The following is a 22,860-nucleotide window of genomic DNA, read 5'->3' as shown; positions in this document are numbered from 1 at the left end:
CCATGGCAGGCGGGAACCTACTCAGACTCACACTAAGTCCAGCAGGAGGAGCCGGTCTCCCCACCAACGGGCTCAGAGGACAAGGCAACCCAGGCACAGAGGGGCCTCAGAGGCTGCCTGGTCCAGCCTGGGCTGGTTGTCCACAGGCCTAAAATGTGGCCTTTCCACTGGCAGCCAGGGGCCTCAAGTGGGGGCAGCTCAGAGCCGAGCAGGACGGCTGTCTGCTGCTTCTGTCTGCAGATCTCCCTCTGGAGGGGCCTTTGGGAGAAGCTCCAGGACAGAGGTGCCCTCAGCCCCTCATGGGCATCTCCGGCCAAGGATGGCCTCACCCAGTCCCCCAGCTCTGGCTGCTGCAAAGCTGAGACCCCGTGAGGTCATGGGCAGCTGAGCCCACTCCCCTCCCCCGGGCCAGGAGCAGGGATTTAAACCTCTGAAAACTTGGCTCCGAAAACTCCAAAAACTAGGTCTTACATTGTGACCTTATCACACACACACACAATAATAATAATAAACAAAGAGGGCGGGGGGAAACATCTGGAGGTGATGCATCTGTTTACAGCAGAGACTGTGGTGCTGGTCTCATGGGCAGGGACTGATCTCCAAACCCATCAAGTTGCATACGCTGAATGTGCACAGCTTTCTGTATGTCAAACATTACCTCAATGAAATTGAAAGTGAAATCGCTCAGTCGTGTCCAACCAGGCTCCTCTATCCATGGGATTTTCCAGGCAAGAACACTGGAGTGGGTTGCCATTTCCTTCTCCAGGGGATCTTCCTGACCCAGGGATCGAACTCAAGTCTCCCGCATTGCAGGCAGACTTTTACCATCTGAGGAGCTTTCTGTATGTCACTCATACCTCAATAAAGTAGTCTAAAAACAAAAACTGGTACTCCTAGAAGACAGGCAGGAACTAAAAGAACTCCCTAGATGAGGGTTGGGAATGATATGATAAAATATCAAAAGGCAAAAGTAGGGCCTGTGTAAAGAGAGACATCTGGAGACCTGCATGGAAACAGAATCACCTGCGCGAGCCACCAGCCAGGCTGGCCTGGACATCAGGACCTCAGATGGCCACGGCAGGTGGCCCTACGCTCCCCCGGCTAGTTGGTCAAACGCTTCTCTGTGGGCATCTCTTCAACAGGGTTGCTGCCACAAGGCATACAGGCCTGGCCTCTGGAAGGACCCCCCCCATTCCCCACCCCCTTGCAAGTGAGCACTGCATGACATGTGGCCCCAAACTACGTGTGTCCAGAAGTTACTGGCAGGAAAGGATAGTAGTTCATTAATGAATCATTTACGGAGGAAACTATACTCAATGACATCCAGAGCCGGCCGACTCAGAGTAAGGTTTTAGGCACTGAGGCTGCAGAACAGGGAACAGAGCTGACGCTGCTGTCTCCATGCCCCACCCCTGCTCTTCCTGGCTAGAGCCACTGCCCCATCTCCTCTCACTCTATCTGCTCACAAGCCAACAGCCCTCAGAGGCAAACTCTGCGGGAGCAGCTCCAGATAGGACACTGAGAAAAACCCCTACTAAGATGTAAAATAATATGACTGCATGAACCTCATTAACAACCAGGTGTTAGCACAGCGGGTATGCACACATTCTAGCCTTGGGGACCAATGCAATATGAACAGCACGGCAGAGACCTGATCTGCGGATGGTGGTGTTTTTTTTTTAAGTCATACTGCCGCTCTGAGAGGAAAAACGCTACCTTTGAGTTTAACGCACACTTGAGGGGTGTTTCCTTCAGTCGGTTCTGGGTCTCTGTGGACGCCCCGTTCTGCAACAAGGTCTCAATGATGCCCTGGTAACCCCAGCGGGCAGCGATGTGCAGCGGGGTGTCTCCTTTCTCATTACCGATGTCCAGTCTGCAGGCCTGCACGTCAAAGTAGACCAGAGCCTTCACGCACTGTGAACAGAATGGGAGAGGCCCCCGTGAGCTCACACGCCAGGCCCCCGGCAGATCTGTGCACCCTGCAGCCTCAGCCTATATCCCGACTCCATCCAGGTGCCATCTGCCACGCAAACGTGCAGTAAGAGGACATTACACCTCCAGGGCTCCAGGTAACCTGATCAGGACACAATTTTTATTTTTTAAGAACCCAACTGCCAATCAACTAGAATGGCTGAATAAATTGCCACATATCATGTGTAGAAAGGAGTTCCCAGAGTAGGCCCTACCATCATCCCGTGAGAGGCCTGCCTGCGGGTCTGGCCCTGGACTGGCCAAGTTCCTTGGCAGCTTGGATTTGAGGACCGTTCTCACAGTGCCCTGATTGATAGATAAGATGGGCTCACTGGGCCTAAACTGTTTGTCCAACACTGGTTTATGCTGAACACCTGCTGTTCTTCTGGGAGTCTGGAATTTGAAACATGCTAGGCAGAGAGGGTTCACATGCCCAGCCTCCAACCAAAATCTTGGGCACTGAGTCCCTGATGAGCTTCTGGTGGGAAACACCATGCACGTGTTGTTACGTTGCCAGAGGAATAAGTGTGTCCTGAGTGACTCCACAGGGAGCGACTCTCGGAAGCCTGTCCCTGTTTCCTCCGGGCTTCATCCTTGCACCTTCCCCTTGGCTGGTTTTGCTCTGTGTCCTTTCACTACAACAAATCAGAGCTGTGAAGCAACTGTACGCTGAGTCCTGTGAGCCTTCCTAGTGAGTCACTGAACTGGGGAGTGGCCTCAGGGACCCCGACACAATACACATGACAGATTATTGTGTAGTGATTACAGAATGGGCTAGATCTACATTGATTGACCTACAGGATGTCCACTATATAGTAAATTAGGAAAATAAGCTGCATAAAAATATGTCAGAGGGACTTCCCTGGTGGTCCAGTGGTTAAGAGTCTGCCTTCCAATGCAGGGGACGCAGGTTCGATCCCTGGTCGGGGAACTAAGACCCCACATTGTATGTATGTCTGTGCTTAGTTGCTCAGTCAAGTCTGACTCTTTGCGACCCCATGGACAGTAGCCCGCCAGGCTTCTCTCTCCATGGGATTTCCCAGGCAAGAATACTGGAGCGGATTGCCATTTCCTTCTGCAGGGGATCTTTCCAGCCCAGGGATCGAACCCATGCCTTCTGTGTCTCCTGCATTCCAGGTGGATGCTTTGCTTGCTGAACCATCCTACATGCGGCAGGGCAACTAAGCCCTCAAACTGCAGCAAAAGGTCTCACACGTCGCAAAGACCCAATGCAGCCAAATAAGAATAAATATATATTTTTAACATGTGTAGGGTATGATCTCATTTTCACTCCTCAACCACCTAACCTTTGGTCTGTATAAATCTACCTGTATATCATCGTGGAGAGAAGCAGAGGAGAGAGTGGTTAGGGGGAAAAAAACACAGGCACAGTTAAATATTAAGCGAAAATGGAAATGGTAAAATTCCTTGATATTACCACAAAAATATAACATGTAAAGACTGAGGACGAACACAGGCAAGAAGCAGATGGCAGCAGGGATGGTGCATGAGATTTCAGGAAAAGACAATAGGCAGTTATGTTTTAGATTTCTGTTATTTCAGTAGAGCATCTGTAACATGCTTTTAAAATTTTTAATTAAAAAAATAATACACCAAATGTTCCAATAATTGTGAACATAAAATACAACATGCAACAAATGTGAAATTCACATTTCTCCTCCAGTGAGAAAGGGTAAGGCACCCTCCCTGGGGACAGCAAGGACCACTTACGTCCTCGTGGCCGTAGGTGCAGGCCAGGTGCAGCGGGGTGTTGCCGTTGTTGTCTTGCACTTCGGCGCTGGCTTTGTAGTGCAGCAGCAACAGCTTCCAAGGGAGAGGAGAGAGCGGTGACCACCAGCGAGCGTGGCAGGGCAGGCCTGGGGCCCTCCGGAAGCACGGCCTGGGGCCTCACAGGCGGTTGTTGCCCGCTCTCCATTTTCAACCTTATCTACTTGCTTTACAATTAAAATCAGATCAGCCCTATAATGGAAACCAATCTGAAAAAGAATATATACTATAGGGATTTCCCTGATGGTCCAGTGGTTAGGGCAACACATTCCCGCTGAAAGGGACCTAGGTTCAATCCCTGGTCAAGGAACTAAGGTCCTGCATGCTGCGGCCAGAAAATAAAGAAAAAGTTACAGAAAAAAAAAAGTACTTGGCCCTGGGCCTCGTGCTTAATAAGTCAATGAAGGTTAGCTCCCCACAGCCCCAGGGCGCTGAGTCTTGTGTGCAATGTCAGACATGTATTGGCCTAAAAAAATTAAAATTAAAAAGGTAAAAAATTGTACACTGTAAATATACTACAAACATACATATATATATATAACTGAATCACTTTGCTGTACATCTGCAACTTATGCATTGTAAATCAACTATACTTCAATTACACAAAAAAAAATTGAAAATTTAAAAAATAAAAGCAAAAAAAGTATCACTCCTCTTTCCTGAGAGTTTAGAGATCATTAAAAAAATAAAAAAGAGTGGATATATGTATATGTATAACTGATTCACTTTGCTGAAACTAACACAACATTGTAAATCAACTATACTCTAATAAAAACTTAAAAGAAAAACAACCCCCATCAATCACTTGCAGGAACGGAGGCACTTTAAGTACCAAACAACTTCGGTTGAAATCAAAACATCACTGACTGGCAAAACAATTTTGCTTTCCAGTTTCTGGACTGTCTTCTCACCCGTAGGTATTAAGTCTAAGGGAAAGTCCATCTTGGGGCCCTATCTAAAATATTTCTAGTACCTGAGGGGTGCCCTTCTTATTGCGGATTACCGTGACGTCTCTAATCTACATCTAACAGTTTTTGCCCAGCAGACTCTGGGGGAGGCACCCGAGACCCCAGGCTCGCTGTGACCGCCCCCCCCACAGAGCCACGTGGAGCAGAGGAGCGGCCAGCCCCGTGAGGCCTCGAGCAGAGCCCAGCTGCTCACCGTCACGCTCTGATAGCCCTTCTGACACGCAAGGTGGAGCGGGGTGGAGCCGTGGTAGTCCGTGGCGTTCACCACCGCGCCCTTGGAAACCAGGAGGTCGATGAGGGACGCCTGCCCTGCAGAACAGAAGGGAAGAAGGGGGGCTTTCTGAAACCAGTGAGCGAAGCCATGACTTTATTTCACCCTCTCATCTGCTGGCACGAGACAAGCCAGGAGGCATTTTTCTGCGTGGGGGGAACCAGAGCTAACGTCAAGTCACACGCTGCAGACTCCAGACACTCTGGGGGTGGTGCTCCCCCTCTGGAGGCAGTTTGGCTCCAGCCCCACCCCCACCCAACCCCCCTGCCACAGCCACAGAAGGAAGGAGAAAAGAGCCTTAGATGTCCACGGAAGAGTCCATGGTGCATCACTTCATAGGATGGAATATTGTGCGACCATGAAAAAAGAAATACTGACGTGGAGAAATGTTTTTATATATCGCCTAGTGGAAAAAAAGCACCCCACAGACATTGTGAGCCCCACAATATCATATCTTTTATATACACACACACTCAAGCGTGCTGACGTTTCAGACAGTCATGGATCGAAACAATCTTCAGATGACTGGAGGATGGAAAGAGCTTACAGATGTTGTGTTTTCTACCTTGAATGTGCACTTTTATTTGACTGTGCACTTTAGAAGACAGAGAACTATATTCAGTATCCTATGATAAATCATGATGGAAAAGAATATAGAATAAAAAATAAAGATAGTAAAGTTATTTTTTTTTAAATCAGGAATATAAGAACCTCAATTCTGAGGTCAGTCTCATAGTTCAGATTCAAGCCTTGCCTGGCTGGACCACCAGCCCAGGGCAGTGTCAGGCATCCACACAGGCCGGGCACATGCTCTTCTAGCCCAGGGACAGCACGTGAAAGTCCCGGGGCGGGGGGCATGTGATACAATCCCTTCCACCACCCCACACCACCTCCCCCAGCAGCCAGGCTCTTCTGGGACACCCTTGGCCTCATCCCTTTGCCCTGAGAGCACAGAGGCCAGACCACGTACCACAGAGGGCAGCCACATGGAGCGGTGTGTGACCCCTGTCGTCTCTGGAGAATGGAGTGACAACTGAGGGGTCATTCAGCCTCCTAAAAGGGAAAGAGGACACAGAGAAATAGACCCGCGGCATGGACAGGCTGGGGTCCTGGGACCAGAAGACAGACCTCCGGTGTGATCCAGGCTGGGTCTCGTCTATAGCGTCCCGGAGATCATCAGCCACGGCTTCTGCCGGTGCCCTCCCCACACCCAGCCCGATAAAGATAAGAGGAAACTGAAAAGGTTGTGGGGAGGAGCTGACAGTCCTCTATCTAAAACCCACTTTCCGAGGTTTAGGCAGGCCCTCTGCCCGCCTCCCCAGGTTAAGCAGCCCAACAGGGTGCTAAGTGTTTTTATTCCATCTAATTCGCCAAAGAGGCGGAGGTTACCATCTCCACTTTACAGCAGAAGAAGCAGAGTGCAGCAAGGATAACTTCCTTATTCCAAACTGCACAGCGAACGAGGGGGAAAGTTCCACCCAGGCCCCGAGTCTCCCCCTTCCCGGTGCTGAGGGGGACTCTTACCCAGAGACGAGTTTCTCACAGTCATCACAGAAACACAGAGGGTGACACATCTTTTGGACGGCATCTTTATCTTGGTCTTCCTGGCTCAGAAGTCTCTCCACTTCCTTCTGGTTACCTGATGCGATATGCTAAAAAGTGACATCAAAAACACTGTTGATAGGTTGGAACGATTCATTCTCTAAGCTGTGAATTTTGGGAGCATCCTTACAGAAACATGTATCTATGTGTGTGCACTTAGTAGCTCATTTGTGTCTGACTCTTTGCAACCCCAGGGACTGTAGCCCGCCAGGCTCCTCTGTCCATGGGGATTCTCCAGGCAAGAATACTGGAGTGGGTTGCCATGCCCTCCTCCAGGGGATCTTCCCAACCCAGGGACTGAACCCAGATCTCCTGCATTGCAGACAGATTTTTTTACCATCTGAGCCACCAGGGAAGCCCAACTATGTGTGGATGGATGAAATGATCTGTTCTCTGGGACTTGTTTCAAAATAATTTGGATGGATGGCAAAAGCGGGGCCAGGGGATAGAAATGAAACAAGATTAGGGAGATGGCTACATGGAGGTTCATTCATCATACTACTCTCTTTCATTTTGGTAAACATTATGATTTTTCCATAACTAACAGTCTGACAAAAGTTCCAGAGCAACAGGCATGGGGGGACAATCCACCCTGAGTGTCGGCACAGATTCTGACCCTTCTTTTAGATTACAATTGTCTTACAATCTAATAGAGCCTCGGCTTTCAAAACAGCTGCAATTAGCAGGAGACCCCTGCTAATTGCAGGGCTCACCCCTGTTACTCCCAGATATAGTCCCTATATGGAGGGAGACTTTCTGGGGCGCAGAGCTCATGGAACCCACTCTGGCCGGTGGCCTCCTGATGACTGCCTCCCAGGGCACCTCGCCAGCCCCCCGTGGTAGATCAGATCCGAGGAGGAAGCCTCCTGCACTGCCTGGGGATCAAACCACCACCAGCTGCTGTGCTCCCAGCCCACAGGTGTCTATAACGCGGGTTCCTGGAGCTGCGAAGAGGCACTCATTCTGGCAGAGCTGCCAGTGAGGTGCCACCGAGTAGACGGTGAAGAACAAGCCGTGTTTTGCTGAATGGAGAGAGGAGGACAGCGGGCAGAGGGTTCCACTCACAAGGGTCCATTCCGTGGGAAGCACAGCTCACATCAGAGAAGATGGGCAGCAAGCTGATCCCATAAGACCCCAGCATCCCTACCGCCTCCTTGAGCACAAAATGGACTTCCGTGTTGAACTATGCAAACCACCCTGATGGCTTCTACAGAGACTCAAAAGGTGAGGAAAGATGGAGAGCTCCTGGGACTTCCCTGGTGATCCAGTGGCTAAGACTCCCAATGCAAGGGGCCCGGGTCTGATCCCTGATTGGGGAACTAGATCCCACATGCTGAAACTAAGACCCAGCAGCAGCCAAATAAACAAAAATAAATATATGTTAAAAAATAAAAGACGGAGCACTCCTCACACATTGGCACCCCCAGGACCTCCCGCGTCTTACCTGAAACAGGCAGTCGATGGGCGTTGAGGTCAGCTGAGACAGTAAGCTCATTCTCTGCTTAAGGAACAGTCTGTCACCAAATCCCTCCGACTCCTGCAGAAAAAGCCGATAAGCCATGTTATCACATGTCATGAACTGCAGTGCAGGTCCTTGAAAACAGAGGACCCAGGACAATCAGCACCATGTTCCAGAGAGCGGCCAGGCAGTGCCTCTCCCCGCCCCTACTGAGCCACACAGCAGACCCTCATCATGCTGGGAGAGGGGCTCCCCATCTGCCTCTCCAGGAAGCGGGGCTCTGACGACGAATTCCCAGCAGGGATGTGGGAGGTGGGCAGTGTATCGGCTGTGTGTGAGTGTGTGTGTATAATGTAGCATCTCTAAGTGTGGAAGGTGGCGTGCACACAGCACTATCATCCCCAGGGCAACCTAGGTTGTCCTGGCCTCCCGCACCTCTCACAATATCTGCCCTAATGCCTGCAGAGCTCTGTCCCCTGCGTTTTATCTAGACCCACAGACAGGAGACCAGGAGGAGGAAATGGCAACCCACTCCAGTATTCTTGCCTGGAGAATGCCATGGACGGAGGAATCTGGCAGGTTACAGTCCACAGGGTCGCAAAGAGTCGGACACAACAGAGCGACTGAGCACACACAGACAGGAGAACCATTTGACAGGCTGATCTACGCTTCTCAGCAACAGAGAGAAGGGTTGTGCTTCTTGAACATACATATTGAAACATCAGACAACACGGCCACTTGGCCCAAAGTCCAATAAACTACTGGGTCCACCTCAACAGATAAACTTCATTGTGCAGATTATTTTTACCTAGATATAAAAATCCAAACAAATATTCTTAATTTATGAAATCATTTCTAGAGAGACACTCAATGCTCACCTAAGCACTTGTGACTCCATTTTCTGATGACAGATTAACGACCTTGGAAAGAATGCGGCGGAAGGTGGACAGAGTTGTTCCCAGCCAGCTGCTGCCAGACCCTGACAAAATGATGGGGTCAGCTCTCTGTGGCCCCCTAAGTTCTGACGTAGGCGGTCCAGTTAAAGATAAAGCTGCCAACACTTCCGGGGCCCACCGCCGATCAGGGCCCCTCACACCAGCCGCCCTCACAGGGTTGTGTTGGCAAACAACAACCCCTCAGTATTAGAGCTACCTTTGCTCCCTTTGGTGTCTGCTGCATAAAGCTCTATCGACTGCTTTACTCAGTGATTTGCAGCTGAGCAGCTTAGGGTCAGAAAAACATCAAAGACCTGATTGTTCGGGTGAATCTGGGGCTCTTTCCTCCACTTGGGGTGACTGCTTACAGGGCAGTGATGAAAAGAGACAGATCTTCTAAGATTGAATCTTCAGGGAACAATGACCAGAAGAGATAGCATATCAGCTAAGACCAATCTGGGAAAAGGGTAAACCCTATTTATTGGAAGCCCAGTAAAGCAGGAGTGAACCAAAGCCTGCAAAGCTGGAGCAGAGAAGTGTGGAAATACTATTTGGGTTCTGCCCTGTTTTTTTCTGTCCACAAAGGTAAAAGTTACCCCAGTAATGGTTATTTTCCAAAAGTTCAAGCCTTCACCAATGAACATACTTAAAGAATATTTATAGTCATCTCAACTAGGATTATGTCTTGGGGAGAAAATTTCCACGAAACTACATTAAAGTATATAAAAAGTCAATAGGAAAACATTATTTGATTTAGAAACACTTAATACTTTTCAGAAACCTCACCTGCTGTTTAGATATACACTTGGGCTCTTTCCCCAGGAAATACCACCACCAAGCAGCTATGACCTTGCACACTTCCAGATGGAACTGCACCGAGGCAGAGGCAACGCCACAGACAAAATCCCAATGCTGACATCACACACAACAAGTAACTGCTCTCTCCATACAGGTCAAGGCAGGCAGCTCTCAGGTCTCATCCCCTCAAGACCCAAGGGTCGGGCTCCATGGCTGGCCATGAGGATGATGCAACCTTGTCCCAAGTCTGGGGGTGTCGACCAGCCTTCACCGGGGAAGGCAGGACCAGCTGGTCTGACAGCCCAGACAAGAGGGGCATACTGGGCTGTGTACCCACCTTGCCCATCCAAGCTAACAGCCAGCCTTGGGGCGATCCACACAGAATACACCAGAGAATCAGGAAACGGGGACATCCAGATGAGGAGTGTTGCAAGAGCAAGGAAGTGCATCAATGATCACTTCACACATTGAAAAGGCACTTTCAAATATCCCACTTAAGGACCTCCCTGCTGGTCCAGTGGCTAAGACCCAGAGCAATGAAGACTAAAGATCCGGCAGGCCACAACTAAGACCCAGCCCAACCAAACTAAATAAATAAGTATTTAAAAAAAAAAAATCTCATTTGATCCTCACAAGCATCCTGTAGGGGTGAAATATACAACATGCTCCCCAGGGTAGACAGGAGAACGGACAGAGGCTCAGAGAGACAGACTTGCCCAAGGGCTAGACTCCAACATACACCAGCAGGAGAGGTCCCCCCTCACATACTCCCCGATCCCACTTGGAACATTTTCTGAAGGCAAAGCAGGTGTGAGAAGCTGAGTGATGGTGTCTGGTCAACCATCTCTTTATTCTCTGGCCAAAGGCCTTCAAGGGCTGGCCATCCTGCCTACACATCATGGAAAGCGAGAAAGCAGGATGGCTGCGGAACAGGAAGTGGGCAGCAAGGGGACAGGAGCACCTCAAGAGGTGGGTGCCTCCCTCCAGGTGACAAGGCCCCATCGAGGACACTAGGCGAGGCCTCTGCAGGGCAGTGGGTCCAGGAGAGGACAGCAATCAGAGGGAAAGCACCAGAAGGGCAGGGCTGTGATGGAAAACCTCCCCAAGGCAGGCACCATGGGAACAACATGCGTTCCTGGAACCTCACAGAAGACAATTCAACCTAAGACATCTTACTGCCCAGCTCTGGAAGTGAGCGGCATTTCTGACTCTGTGGACACGTGTGTATGCGGAGGCGCCCATGTACACCACATGTACATTCTGAATGTTAATGGTTTCCTCTGAATTAGAAGCAACTTTTCTTGAGAGTCGCACAAGACCCATCTGAGATGAGATGCATGCATGCTAAGTCGCTTCAGTTATGTCCAATTCTGCACAGCCTCTAATTTTACCTGCGTGGGTGTGCTTATATTCATGCAGGCATGCTCAGTCGTGTCCGACTCTTTGAGACCCTATGAACTGTAGCCCACCAGACTCCTCTGCACATGGGATTTCCCAGGCAAGAATACTGGAGTGGGTTACCATTTTCTCCTCCAGGGGATATTCCTGACCTAGGAATCGAACCTGTGTCTCCTGCATTGGCAGGGGGATTCTTTATCACTGAGTCACCTGGCAAGCTCCTGTGTATGTGTATGGGTGATCAAATCAAACCCAGACGAGAGCAGAACTTAATTCTTCAGCAAGCACCAGGATTCTGTCAGGCTATGTGCCATCAAGTGCAGCAGAAACTCAAATTTTGGTTAAAAATATAATTGTGTAAGCACAGAAAAAGACATCTATCAAAATGTTAGTAAAAGTCATTCACAGCTACTGTGTTTATAGGAGGCTTTTGCTGTCTTCACTGCAACTTTTTATACATCAAATATTATTTATAAACAAATATTAGCCTTCTAATCAGAAAAAAAAGAAAACTATCCTTTCTGGAGAAAAAAACAGTATGCAATGTTATCTACAATATCATTTCAATTACCTAAGATATACATGGCAAGGAAAAAGACTGGAAAATACATAAACATGTTAACAATGAATGAATTCATGGAACTGCTTGTACCCGAGTGTCCCCATTTGAACAGCCCTATGTTCTTTTTCAGATGTTTCAACTTGTCATTACTTTGGGGAGCTTCCAACATCAGGGGAAAATTAAGATTGAGTGTGAATGTTCAATCCTTGGGGTTCTGGGTTTTTAATACAGAAATCTCTTCATTCGATTGATTTCAACTTTGCAATTTCTGTGAGTACTGTCACGTTTTGGTGGTTGGTATAATGCGAAATAAATCAGCAGTGCAATCTTGGTTTAAGACTCTCACAGCTCTCATGGGAATATAATTGCCTCTGCCAGTCTAAGTTCATCAACCAACCAAGGAAATTACAATAGGGCCGCTGAGTCCTTAAAACTGCAGATGTTACTAACCTCATCTCTTGCCCAGCATGATCAGGGTACCCCAATTCACCACTTCTGGTGTCCCCTTCTGCCCGTGTGCATTCGAGGATGACCAGGATTAATGAAGCAGGAGATCAATGAAGTGAGAGCCAAGGATAACCTGCCAACTTTCACAACCTACTGGCTGCTTTGTGTGCAGTCTGCCAGGCAGTTTTTAAATGGCTGAGTCCCCATTCTCTTGGGAGAGCATCTCTGTTCCTCCTCCTCCACACCACCCTGAGAACCCCACCACACACACCATGGCAGCCACAGAGAAAGGGCGGGACAGGATGGAGCTCTTACTGGCTTAACAGAGAGGCTTCCCTGCCGAATGTATTCGATTGCAGCCTCGATTGAGGTCAGGCAGTATCCCAGTTCATCTTTGGCTGAGCTGCTAAATCTGAAGTTTTTGATGTAACTCAAGTTTGCCATCCTAATAAAAGGAAGAAAACAGTTTAATTGCTCTATACCCCCAATAACACTTCGGTAGAAATGATGCTATTGGCTTGGTCACAAAGTCAGTCAGCTCTGGGGAGCTAAGGCGGCTTCCCCTGGGATCTTTATTTAGATGGAGTGCAATTAGGGAAATAATTGGGACTTCCCTGGTGGTCCAGTGGCTAAGAGCCTCTGCTCCCAATGCAGGTAGCCAAGGTTCCATCGCTGGTCAGGGAACTAACCTAGATCCCACATGCCACAACTAAGACCTGCTACAGCCAAATAAATAAATATTAAAAAAAAAAGGCAAAAGAAGTAAAGCCACTTGCTACTTTCCTGCAATGAGCTAATTTGTAGGAAGCTGATTTTTTCTATGGTGAATTTGGGTTTCTGTGAGAAAAGGATGGGCTTTGGGGCCACACAGAACTGCAGCTCACTTGCCTCTCAGCCGCTGACTAGCCACATGTTCCAGAGAGAAACGTAAGATCTCTGGGCCTCAGTTTCCCCACCTGCAGGTGGATGACAGACACCCTTTGCAGGGCAGGTACCTGGCTCATAGGCGGCACTCCGCTTCCTAGAGTGACACTAAAACCACCCCAGTGCAGTGCTGCCGTTTTGAAAAAAGTTATTTAAAAAAATATATATATATATTACCAATTAGGGATCTCTGTTTTCACAAGCAAATACAACAGGACTGACAGCAGATCGTCAGCACACATGGTCTCCAAGTTAACTGCAAGCGGGAAACACACATTCAGGGCCATCCTGGGACACAAATGGACTGACAGGCGTTATCAACTCCCCCCCACCGTCCAACCCACAAAACCACAATCCAGGAAGATGGCACATCGGGGAGAAATTCAATCGCACAATTTCCTTTCTAGTGTCCTGAATAGATGTCAGACTCCAGGAGGAAATGAGTGCCTCGTGTCCTGAGAACATGTGCAGAAAACAGCAAGCTCCAAGCAGACCACCCCTTGCTACCCGTCCCACCCTCACCACCCCAATCCCAGGACAGGGAAAGAGCCCAGGGAAGTCAGTGATGGTGGATATGGCTCAAAGGTGTGCCAGGATCACTGCCAGAAGCCTCTTTCCTCCCGAGATCATTTCCATTTTATACACTGCAGAGTCCAGGGCTGATGGGCAATTTCTCATTGAAATTTTGTTTAAGTGATTCAGTCACACATTTAAAATTCCAAACGGTACAAAAGAGCTGACTGTGCATGGCTCTCCCATCCGTGCCACCCAGACTTCTTCCTCAGAAGCCACTTCTGTTGCTTCCCACGTATCATTCCAAGAGAGGCTATGATCACCCCACTGTGTGTGTGTATATATATATATATATATATATATATATATATATATATATATGGATATAGAGCAACTCCCTTTGTGCAGTGCTCCTGGAAGTATACCTTCCACACTCCTGTTCATTTTATTTAATACACTTTGAAGAGCATCCGTACTGGCCCACAAAGATCTGCCTTCTCATTAATTTTTTCTTATTTTGTTTTTACTTTTAATAATGGAAAATTTTAAATATATACAAAATTAGAACAACCTAACAGTTGAAATCCCCTGTACCCATCACCAGCTTGGCTTTTTTTTGAGCCCACTGCTTCTCCACCAACATTTTCTTACCTAAAGATGCCTAACCTATCCCCCTACCCCCTACCCCCGTTTCTAGGCACCCACTCTGCAGAATAGGCTCCGGGGTGCTCACACACACTACTACACATCAGCCCATCTCTATGGCCCTTTAGGATGGCACTGCTCCTCAACAGACGTTTGCATCTGGACTTTGGCAGCCACCGCCCTGAGCACACACCTCTCTGGCTGGGAGACTGGGTGATCAGCTGCACCACCTTCCGCAAACAAGCCAGCTTCTGCTGCGGGGACGTGCACCTGTTCAGCTGAGCCAGCTCCCTCTTCGCTCGAGGTATGTTGAAGCTGCAAAGTCATTTGGGAAGTGACCATGTAAGACCATGGTGTGAGGGCCCTTCTTGGTAATCACAAACCTCAGATTTACATTTCTCATGGCAAACCATAAGTAATGGCAAACAGAAATAGACACTCAGAAGCAATCTGAGTCAGCGGCAAAACCCAGCAGCTTTCAAGGTCTTGAGCAGGCTGCCAGGTGATGTTGCTGCACCAAAAAATTAGGGGGGAAAAAATCAACAATCTTTAGCTTCAGAGTGAAATAGGCCAAAGGGGGAAAAAAATTAGACAAAGATATTAGACATTTTTGTATCCTGATGAAACAACTCAAAAGGAGGTACTCCAGAGAATATTTTGGCAGTCCAGGGCATGGGACTCCACGCTTCCACTGCAGGGTGGGGTGAGGATACGATCCCTGATCGGGGAACTGGGATCCTGCAAGCCTCAAGCTGCAGCCAAAAAAAAAAAAGAAACAAAATCAAAAGGAGGTGCCCCTAAGGCAGGGGGCCCTCAGACCAGCAGGTGATGAGAGATGTCAGTGTGCAAGGCCCACCTGGGTGAGCTGCATGCCCAGCCAGAGACCAGCTGTGCATGACCCCACCTCCTCCGGCTCCCACCCACCGGCACGCTGGCAGCTGGGTGCAGGAATGTGCCGGCTCTGAAACACTCATCTACCAACTTTAAGCCTTTATCTTTGGTCACAAATAACCGCCCTGCTCCGCAGTCTGAACCATGTCAACCAGTGCCAACACTGCTACTGAGGCTCCAGCTTCCAGGGGACACAGTGGCCCAGCCCCCGAGGACGCCAATGCTGCAGTATAAACCCTTACCTGAACTCAGGTTTCACACCGATATCCTTCTGCTGAAGATCTTGAAGGCTCCTCGTGATTTTGTTAAAGGCAGCATCCTAACAAGAGATTTTAATGAAGCTTCAAATGTCTGAAAAGGCTTGGAAAACAGGGCTTCCATCCTGCATGGTGATGACAGAGAGCCTACCTCTGCTGCCTCCATGGTCCCCACGTACTTGAAGATCAGGTCGTAAATATCATGCTGGACGTACATCTGTGAAGTCAACAGGTTCAAGATATGTGTGTGTGGGAAAGGAGGCAGCAAAGGAGGCCCCGGCACTGGACCGCCTCTCCCCTCGCTTCCCAGGCCCCTTACCTCTACCGCCTGCTTCATCAGGTTCATCTGGGCCTCCTGCTTGGCGAGCACTTTCTGGAGGACAAGGAGAGGACAGTTACAGAGCGTGGACTGGCCTGGGCCAAACCACAAGTCTCTGTTTGGTTTTTGGTTTTGTTTTCTTAATTGAAGTATAATTGATTTACAGTATTGTGTTAATTTCTGCTGGACAGCAAAGTGATTCAGTTATACATATACATACATACATATATATATATATGCACATTTTTTTTCTATATTCTTTTCCATTATGAAAAGATCTTCTTTTTCTATATTCTTTTTCTTTTCTATAGTCTTTTCCATTATATACCCATTCTTTTCCATGATATTCTTTTTCATTATGGTTCATCAAAGGATTTTTTTTTAAATATGTATTTATTTATTTGGCTGCACAGGGTCTTAGTTGAGGCACATGGGATCTTTAACTGTGGCATGCAAGCTCTTAGTTGCAGCATCTGGGATCTAGTTTCCTGATCAGGGATCAAACCCAGGCCCCCTGCATTGGGAGCATAGATTCTAAGCCACTGGACCACCAGGGAAATCCCTGTCATAGGATATGGAATGTAGTTCTTTGTGCTATACAGTAGGACTTTGTTGTTTTCCTTTCTATATGTAGTACCTTACAACTGCTAACCCCAACCTCCCCCTCCATCCCACTCCCAACCTCCCCCTCCATCTCCTCCCCAACCTCCCCCTCCATCTCCGCCCCAACCTCCCCCTCCATCTCCACCCCAACCCTCTCCTCCCTGGCAACCACAGGTCTGTTCTCTGTGTCTGTGAGTCTGTTTCTGTTTCGTAGGTAAGTTTATTCGTATCCTGTTTCAGATTCCACGTATACGTGACATTGTATGGTATCTGTCTTTCTCTTTCTGGCAAGTCTCTCTTTTGCAGGCCATGCTGCTTACCAGGTGGGAGTCCCTCAGGAGCTGCTGGAGGCATCTGGTGTAGAGAGCATTCACGGAGTCCTGCGGAACACAGACCAGAGAGAGGCCACCCTTGGAATCAGAGGCCACAACACAACCCAGGACGGAGCCAAGAGAATATCTCACAAAACGGATCTCCTGTGCAAAAATCTCTAAGTCCTAATGAAAGCTTATCAAATTAAGTATGTGATTTTTTTTTCAAATTAAGTATGTGATTTTTTTTTCCAATTTTCTTTTCTGGGTGTCTATGCAGTAAGAGTAGGAAAAAATATTCCCCTTAGGGTTAACACACATGATAACAATATTCATCATTATACTTCTCTGTGATTTTTCAGGTTTTCTACCATGCTTGTTACTTTTTTAGGTAACAAGAAACATTTAAACAGAATCCAACATTTTGCTGGACGTTTCAATGTTCACTTCAGATATGTAAACACTGCCTACAGAGGCGGCAGCAAAGTGGCAGAGTGATCCTGGTGCTCTGAGCCAGGCCACGCCTAAGGAAAAGCAGGACTCAGCGACTGACTATGTGATGACGGAGGCTCTTTCTTTCACACTCTCTGAACGTTCGCTGGAAAGAGGCGATGTTCCTGTCAAATCTCTCTGCGTGTCTTCCCAGAAACTCTCTCACATCCTCGATGGTTTTCAGGGAAAAAGAATCTGAGGATGTCGAAGGCTCCTCTGAAAAAAAGAGGCAAGAGGGTCAGGCTGGCTGAAGCCATCGCTGTTTCCTGAAGAAAAGAAGTCCCACAGTCCTTTGCCCTGCTCAGCCAGGATCTGGGTCACCCTCTCCCACAGGAGGAGAGGGATAAGCTTGTTTCAAGATATCACCCAACAGTGGCCCAGGTAGGGGTCCAGGGAGCCTGGTCCTCTTGAAGCCCTTCCCTGGGACAAAACCTGAACTCTCTGCGATCACAGGCATGGCCTGGGAGGCTCTAGAGATGAAGCCCTGATTCCTGACAATAAGACCTCGGACAGCATTTGGTACATCATTATCTCAGTTTTCCTGGAGCACCAAAGAATTGTTATCTGTTGAAAATAATGAGATCTCAGAGAAGCATGGCAGTGGGGCTCTGTGACTAATAATGCCATAAAAGACAGTCCTAAAGCTAAGGCCCAGAGACAAAGCCAGGGCTGCCGTTTTGCATGACTCCAGGGGGTGACTTTCCCACTGAGGTCACGTGTAGCCGCATGTGATGTGGCCTCACCCACGTCACGCTGGCTCAAGATGACTTTCGGATCTACGTTCCAGGGGGAATTACTGTAAGCAGTTATGCAGGTTTCTAGTGGGCTCCTGAATATTTTATGAGATGTTCATAACTGCTGTGTCAGGAGGAAGTTCAACAGGCAGGTTTCTCCCAGTCAGGAGAAAGGGGTTTTCTCCCAGAATACCTGAACTCTCTGTCTTTTCCAAAGGATGGGCTATGCACAGTATGCTGAAACTTTCTTCTTTCTCATTGTAGAAAGTTTCTTCAAAAAGAATGGGCACTGAGAGAAGACAGGCGAAACCAGCTCCTAGTTTAATCCTGTTTCCTTGGATAAAGACATCCTAGAACAAGAGATAGGTCACTGCACCAGCAGCCGCTGTGACCACCCACCCCTCTCAGCCTGGCCACCATCAGGCGCTTCACCCCACCCGCCCACCCGCCTCTTCCCCAGTGTGGTTTTCAGGAGGGCACCAATACTTCGATCTTGCTTTTGGGGACTAAAATGTTTTCTTCCCTCCTTGTGCACCCTCTTATGGTGGCTACATGATACCCTGACCAATTTCACATGTCACAACAGAAAAGCGTTAAGCTGCTCCTTAGAGAAGAAGAAAGCCTGTATTCTCTGGAAAAAGAAAAAGAAGGTTCTCCTTGCTGAATAAGAGATCAGAATGACCTCGATGCTGTAACCCAGAGGGGTTGGAGGATGCTCACGGCACTCCTCCTTGGCTCATCACTCTGGCCGTGGCTGGGGTGCCCAGGGAAGACTGGCCACGATGAGCCTGGTGCCTCTGTTCTCCTGGGAGATTTGGGTACTGGGAAGTGAACAGGTAAACTGACGCACAGCTGTGGTGAGCAGAACCCCGCAGGAAAACAGCAGCCTGCTCAGGGGCCACCGGACTGCAGACTCCCCTCTCCCAGGCTGGCATACCGTACCCACCTCTGGTCCCACCCCACCTCAGGCACCCACAAGCCCCGGCTACACCAGCGTGGGCCCCCGCTGCTGACTGTGGGTAGGCTGGGGACCACAGCCATTCCTGACCAGGGACGGAACTTAACCCTCTCAGAAACTATCTGCTTCCACTTATTAAAAAAACAACAAGAAAAAGCCTACCCCAAAGTTAACATCAACCATGAGACAGACGTCACATACCTCCTGACACCAAGTACTGAGATAAAACACCCTTCAGGGGGCATTCTAACTGAAAACGCTTAACTGTGATCTGACCAAGGCAAACATCAGAGAAACCCACACTGAGGGAGGGTTTACAAAGGAAGACAAAAATGTCAATGTCATTAAAGACACAGACCGGGAACTGTTCCAAAAGAAAGAAACTAAAAAGACAAAAACAGAATATGTTGCATGATCCCAGACATGATCCTGGATCTTAAAAAAAGAACTTTTTTGCTCTAAAAGGGTATTATAATTAGCACAGTTTATTTAAGGACAGTATGTTGGAGAAGAGAATTCTGCCAACCTGAAATTTTCTGAGTATGACCACTGTGCTGCATTACATAAGAGATACACGTGGTTTTGAAGTCAAGGGGCAAGGTATCTGCAACTTACTCTTTCTGAAAAGGGTTCAGAAAAAAGTAACAATATGTGTGTGTGTTAACAGATAGAAAGATAGACAGATGGGGGTGGGGAGATGAAACAGATGTGGCCAAAATGCAAACAGCTGACCAGTCTGCAGAGAAAGCTATGTGAATGTTCTCTGTACATTACTGGAACTTTCTATAGGTTAAAACTTCCTATGTCATTGTTGTTCAGTCATTAAGCAGTGTCCGACTCTGTGACCCCATGAACTGCAGCACGCCAGGCTTCCCTGTCCTTCACTATCTCCTGGAGTTTGCTCAAACTCATGTCCATTGAGTCGGTGATGCCATCTGACCATCTCATTCTACAGGTTTCTTAAAAAATTAGAAATTCATCTCTGATCCCAAGGGCACAAGGATAAACAGCTCGCTCTGACAGGGCCTCTCTGAGGAGGTGTCCCAGTAACTCCCCAGTTCCCTGGCAGAAGCCCCATGGGCTAAAGGAGATGTGACCAGCACTACCTCCAATTCCAGGCCACAGCCAGGACCCTGCTCTCCACGGCCAGCTCCTCTTCACTCAAAAGGCAGCAGGGCCTTTGTGGTGTCAAAGCCACCAGGTAACACAGACAAGAAAGGGTGAGCAGCAGGATTCCCTCCCCTCCCCAACTCGCAGACACTGAGTGGTCCTGGGTGACCCATAAGGAAGTCAAAGAATACCTTTCCATCTAAGGTCTGAAAGTGTTCTTCCACTGGAATCAAAATATAGGACTCAAACTGACAAGTAGACTGAATTCTGGTTGACAGGCTTCCTTTGCAGGGTACTAACACCTGGAAAAAAAAAATTAAAGTGAATGCTAAAGAGATGTGTTGTTTACAACTTCAGCGGAACAGGAGGTATCTGAAGATGCTCCAGCTGGAATTGCTGTGGGGACCTGCAGACAGACAACCCCTGGGGCTATTAGTCAAAGTGGCAGCAGATAATCTCTTGTCGCTGTGATGGAAGCCAAGGCCCCCACCCTGACGAGGGAGTGGGACACGTCTCATCCATCCAGGATCTCAGGGGTCGGGGGAAGGAGGTGGGAGGGGCTTCAGTCCCACCCCACTGGGCCCCTCTCCATAGCTACCCCAGGTGCCCGCTTTGTCCTCAGCAGGCTCAGACACTTTCTTCCAAGTGAAGAAAGGTTTGAAGGGCACAGAAAAGTGAAACTAAAAGATGACACATAATCCCACCACCTGCATGATAAACATGGCACATTGAAGACAGTTTCCTTCCCATCTTTTCTCCATGCTTTTTTTAAGCCCAATTGTGATCGCAGCTGGTTGTACCAGCCACAGAAATAGGGTTTCCTAGCTCAGGCTGCCATCTCCACCAGGGATATTTCGGGCGCCAGGCTCTGTCTTTGGAGCAGGTTCAACCTGAAACGTGAATTTTGGTCCCACCGTGGCCACCACGTTGACCTGATACCAGCCTCTCTGCTCAGCACAGCAAAGGAAGGTGCCCTGGCATCCACATGGATCTGTGCTTGGCCCGGGGACTCACATTTAAGAGGAGGCTCTCAAATGCACCTGGAAGAAGATGACCAAGGTGGTCGACCAGCTGGGCCCCTGACCAGGGCCCCAACTCCTGAAGCAGCTTAACAAGGCAAGGGGCTTCTGCACCGTCCCCATTGTACAGACAAGGAAACTGAGGCTCAAGGGAGTTCAGCAACTTGTCCGGGGGTACAGAGAGTGGCAGAGCCGTGCCTTAAACTCCCACCACCCACACCCATCACTGCTCTGTCCTGAGACCTCCTGGAGGCCAGTGCTGGGAACACAGCCCCGTCCCTGCTGGAGTTCCCTCTGCAAAGACACCGTGAAACTCTGGGCCTTTGAGAGCAGCTGTCACCAGGAGCTTCGCTAGATAGGTCAGAAAGAGCAGCACGGCCTCTCTCCCCACAGGGGACAGGGACACACCAAGTCCTCAGAGCAGGAAACGGAGGCCCTCATTGATGAAAGATCACCACTGTGTATGAAGTGGCCTTGCCCCTCCACAAAAAATCAAGACTGAATCAGACCCAGAGCTAGACTTAGCTACCAAGTTCAGGAAATACAGAGACCAGAGGACTCTGGTGAACACCAACACAGGACTGCAACTGGCAAAAGCCAGAAGGTAGGAAAGCCTATAGGATAAATGACCTGGATACATGAATTTCAAGGAAAGAAGGAAAATGAGGAAAGAAAGGGATATAGCTAAAAAGAAACTTAAGGGACTTCTCTGGTGGTCTAATGGTTAAGAATCTGCCTTGCCAATGCAGGGGACGTGGGTTCAATCCCTGGTCAGGGAACTAAGATCCCACATGCCATGGGCCAACTAAGCCCTCGTGACACAACTAATGAGCTTGCATGCTCTAGAGCCCCTGCTCTGACCGAACTGCACCTAGGGAAAGCGTGTGTACTGCAACAAAATCCCAGTGCAGCTGAAAAAGTAATAATAATTATTAATTGAATTGAATTTTTTTAAATTAAAAACACAATAATAAGGCACTTAAGACTGTGGTGATGGCTTCATAAGCCTATAGATGTGTCGATATGGATCAACTTTCACACTACGTAGGTACAGTTTAACTGCTCTGAAAGTTTAGCTCAATAACATTAGGAGAAAAAAGAATGACTTAAAAGGCATACCCAGTAACAAAGATTTACTGTACAGCCCAAGGAATTATCTTCAAGACCTTGTAATAACCTGTGTTGAAAAAGAACTGAATCACTGCATCACTGCTGTACACCCAAAACTAACACAATATTGTAAATCAACTATAACGAAGAGCTGACTCGTTTGAAAAGACCCTGATGCTGGGAAAGATTGAGGGCCAGAGGAGAAGGGGACGACTGAGGATGAGATGGTTGGATGGCATCACCAACTCAACAGACATGGGTTTGGGTGGACTCCAGGAGTTGGTAATGGACAGGGAGGCCTGGCGTGCTGTGGTTCATGGGGTCGCAAAGAGTCGGACACAGCTGAATCACTGAACTGAACTGAACCAAACCATAACTTCAACTGAAAAAAACAAAGGCCTATCAAATCCAGAATAATGTGTGGATCTCCTCTGGATTTTGATTTAAACAAACCAACTGGAAAACAAACAAAGAATTATGAGATGAGGTGGGAGATTTGCATAGTGAACACCACCACCAAAGTCACTGAGGAATTTTTGAGCTATGATAATGGCGTGAGGTTGTGGTTTTTTTTTAAAGTCCTTATCATTGAAAACTACATTCCTAAAGATTTACAGATGAAATCATATGACTGCTGCTGCTGCTAAGTCGCTTCAGTCGTGTCCGACTCTGTGAGACCCCATAGACGGCAGCCCACCAGGCTCCCCTGTCCCTGGGATTCTCCAGGCAAGAACACTGGAGTGGGTTGCCATTTCCTTCTCCAAGGCATGAAAGT

General features: G+C 48.4%; 1 protein-coding gene across 3 annotated transcripts in view; it reads right to left on the bottom strand.

Annotated features, from left to right (window-relative positions):
• Window positions 1-22,860, bottom strand: part of ANKRD27 (ankyrin repeat domain 27) — a 59,302-nt gene that overhangs the window by 20,054 nt on the left and 16,388 nt on the right. For 2 of the 3 annotated variants that reach the window (XM_043435579.1, XM_043435578.1), the window contains exons 3-18: window positions 20,148-20,258; window positions 18,082-18,238; window positions 17,216-17,370; window positions 16,672-16,731; window positions 15,749-15,802; window positions 15,581-15,646; window positions 15,415-15,491; window positions 14,475-14,596; window positions 13,301-13,379; window positions 12,515-12,644; window positions 8,045-8,137; window positions 6,523-6,650; window positions 5,969-6,051; window positions 4,921-5,036; window positions 3,703-3,795; window positions 1,717-1,914 (exon numbers count right to left, since the gene is read on the bottom strand). In XM_043435579.1, coding sequence (XP_043291514.1) covers window positions 1,717-1,914; window positions 3,703-3,795; window positions 4,921-5,036; window positions 5,969-6,051; window positions 6,523-6,650; window positions 8,045-8,137; window positions 12,515-12,644; window positions 13,301-13,379; window positions 14,475-14,596; window positions 15,415-15,491; window positions 15,581-15,646; window positions 15,749-15,802; window positions 16,672-16,731; window positions 17,216-17,370; window positions 18,082-18,238; window positions 20,148-20,258 — 1,722 coding nt within the window. Of the gene's footprint in view, window positions 1-1,716; window positions 1,915-3,702; window positions 3,796-4,920; window positions 5,037-5,968; window positions 6,052-6,522; window positions 6,651-8,044; window positions 8,138-12,514; window positions 12,645-13,300; window positions 13,380-14,474; window positions 14,597-15,414; window positions 15,492-15,580; window positions 15,647-15,748; window positions 15,803-16,671; window positions 16,732-17,215; window positions 17,371-18,081; window positions 18,239-20,147; window positions 20,259-22,860 lie in introns of those variants that run through there. The other variant, XM_043435580.1, reaches the window with a different exon arrangement.

Source organism: Cervus canadensis, chromosome 18 (genome assembly GCF_019320065.1).
Source record: "Cervus canadensis isolate Bull #8, Minnesota chromosome 18, ASM1932006v1, whole genome shotgun sequence".
In the NCBI taxonomy this organism is placed as follows: domain Eukaryota; kingdom Metazoa; phylum Chordata; class Mammalia; order Artiodactyla; family Cervidae; genus Cervus; species Cervus canadensis.
The sequence above is the reverse complement of the archived record's forward strand: the minus strand, read 5'-3'. Positions and strand labels throughout refer to the sequence as shown.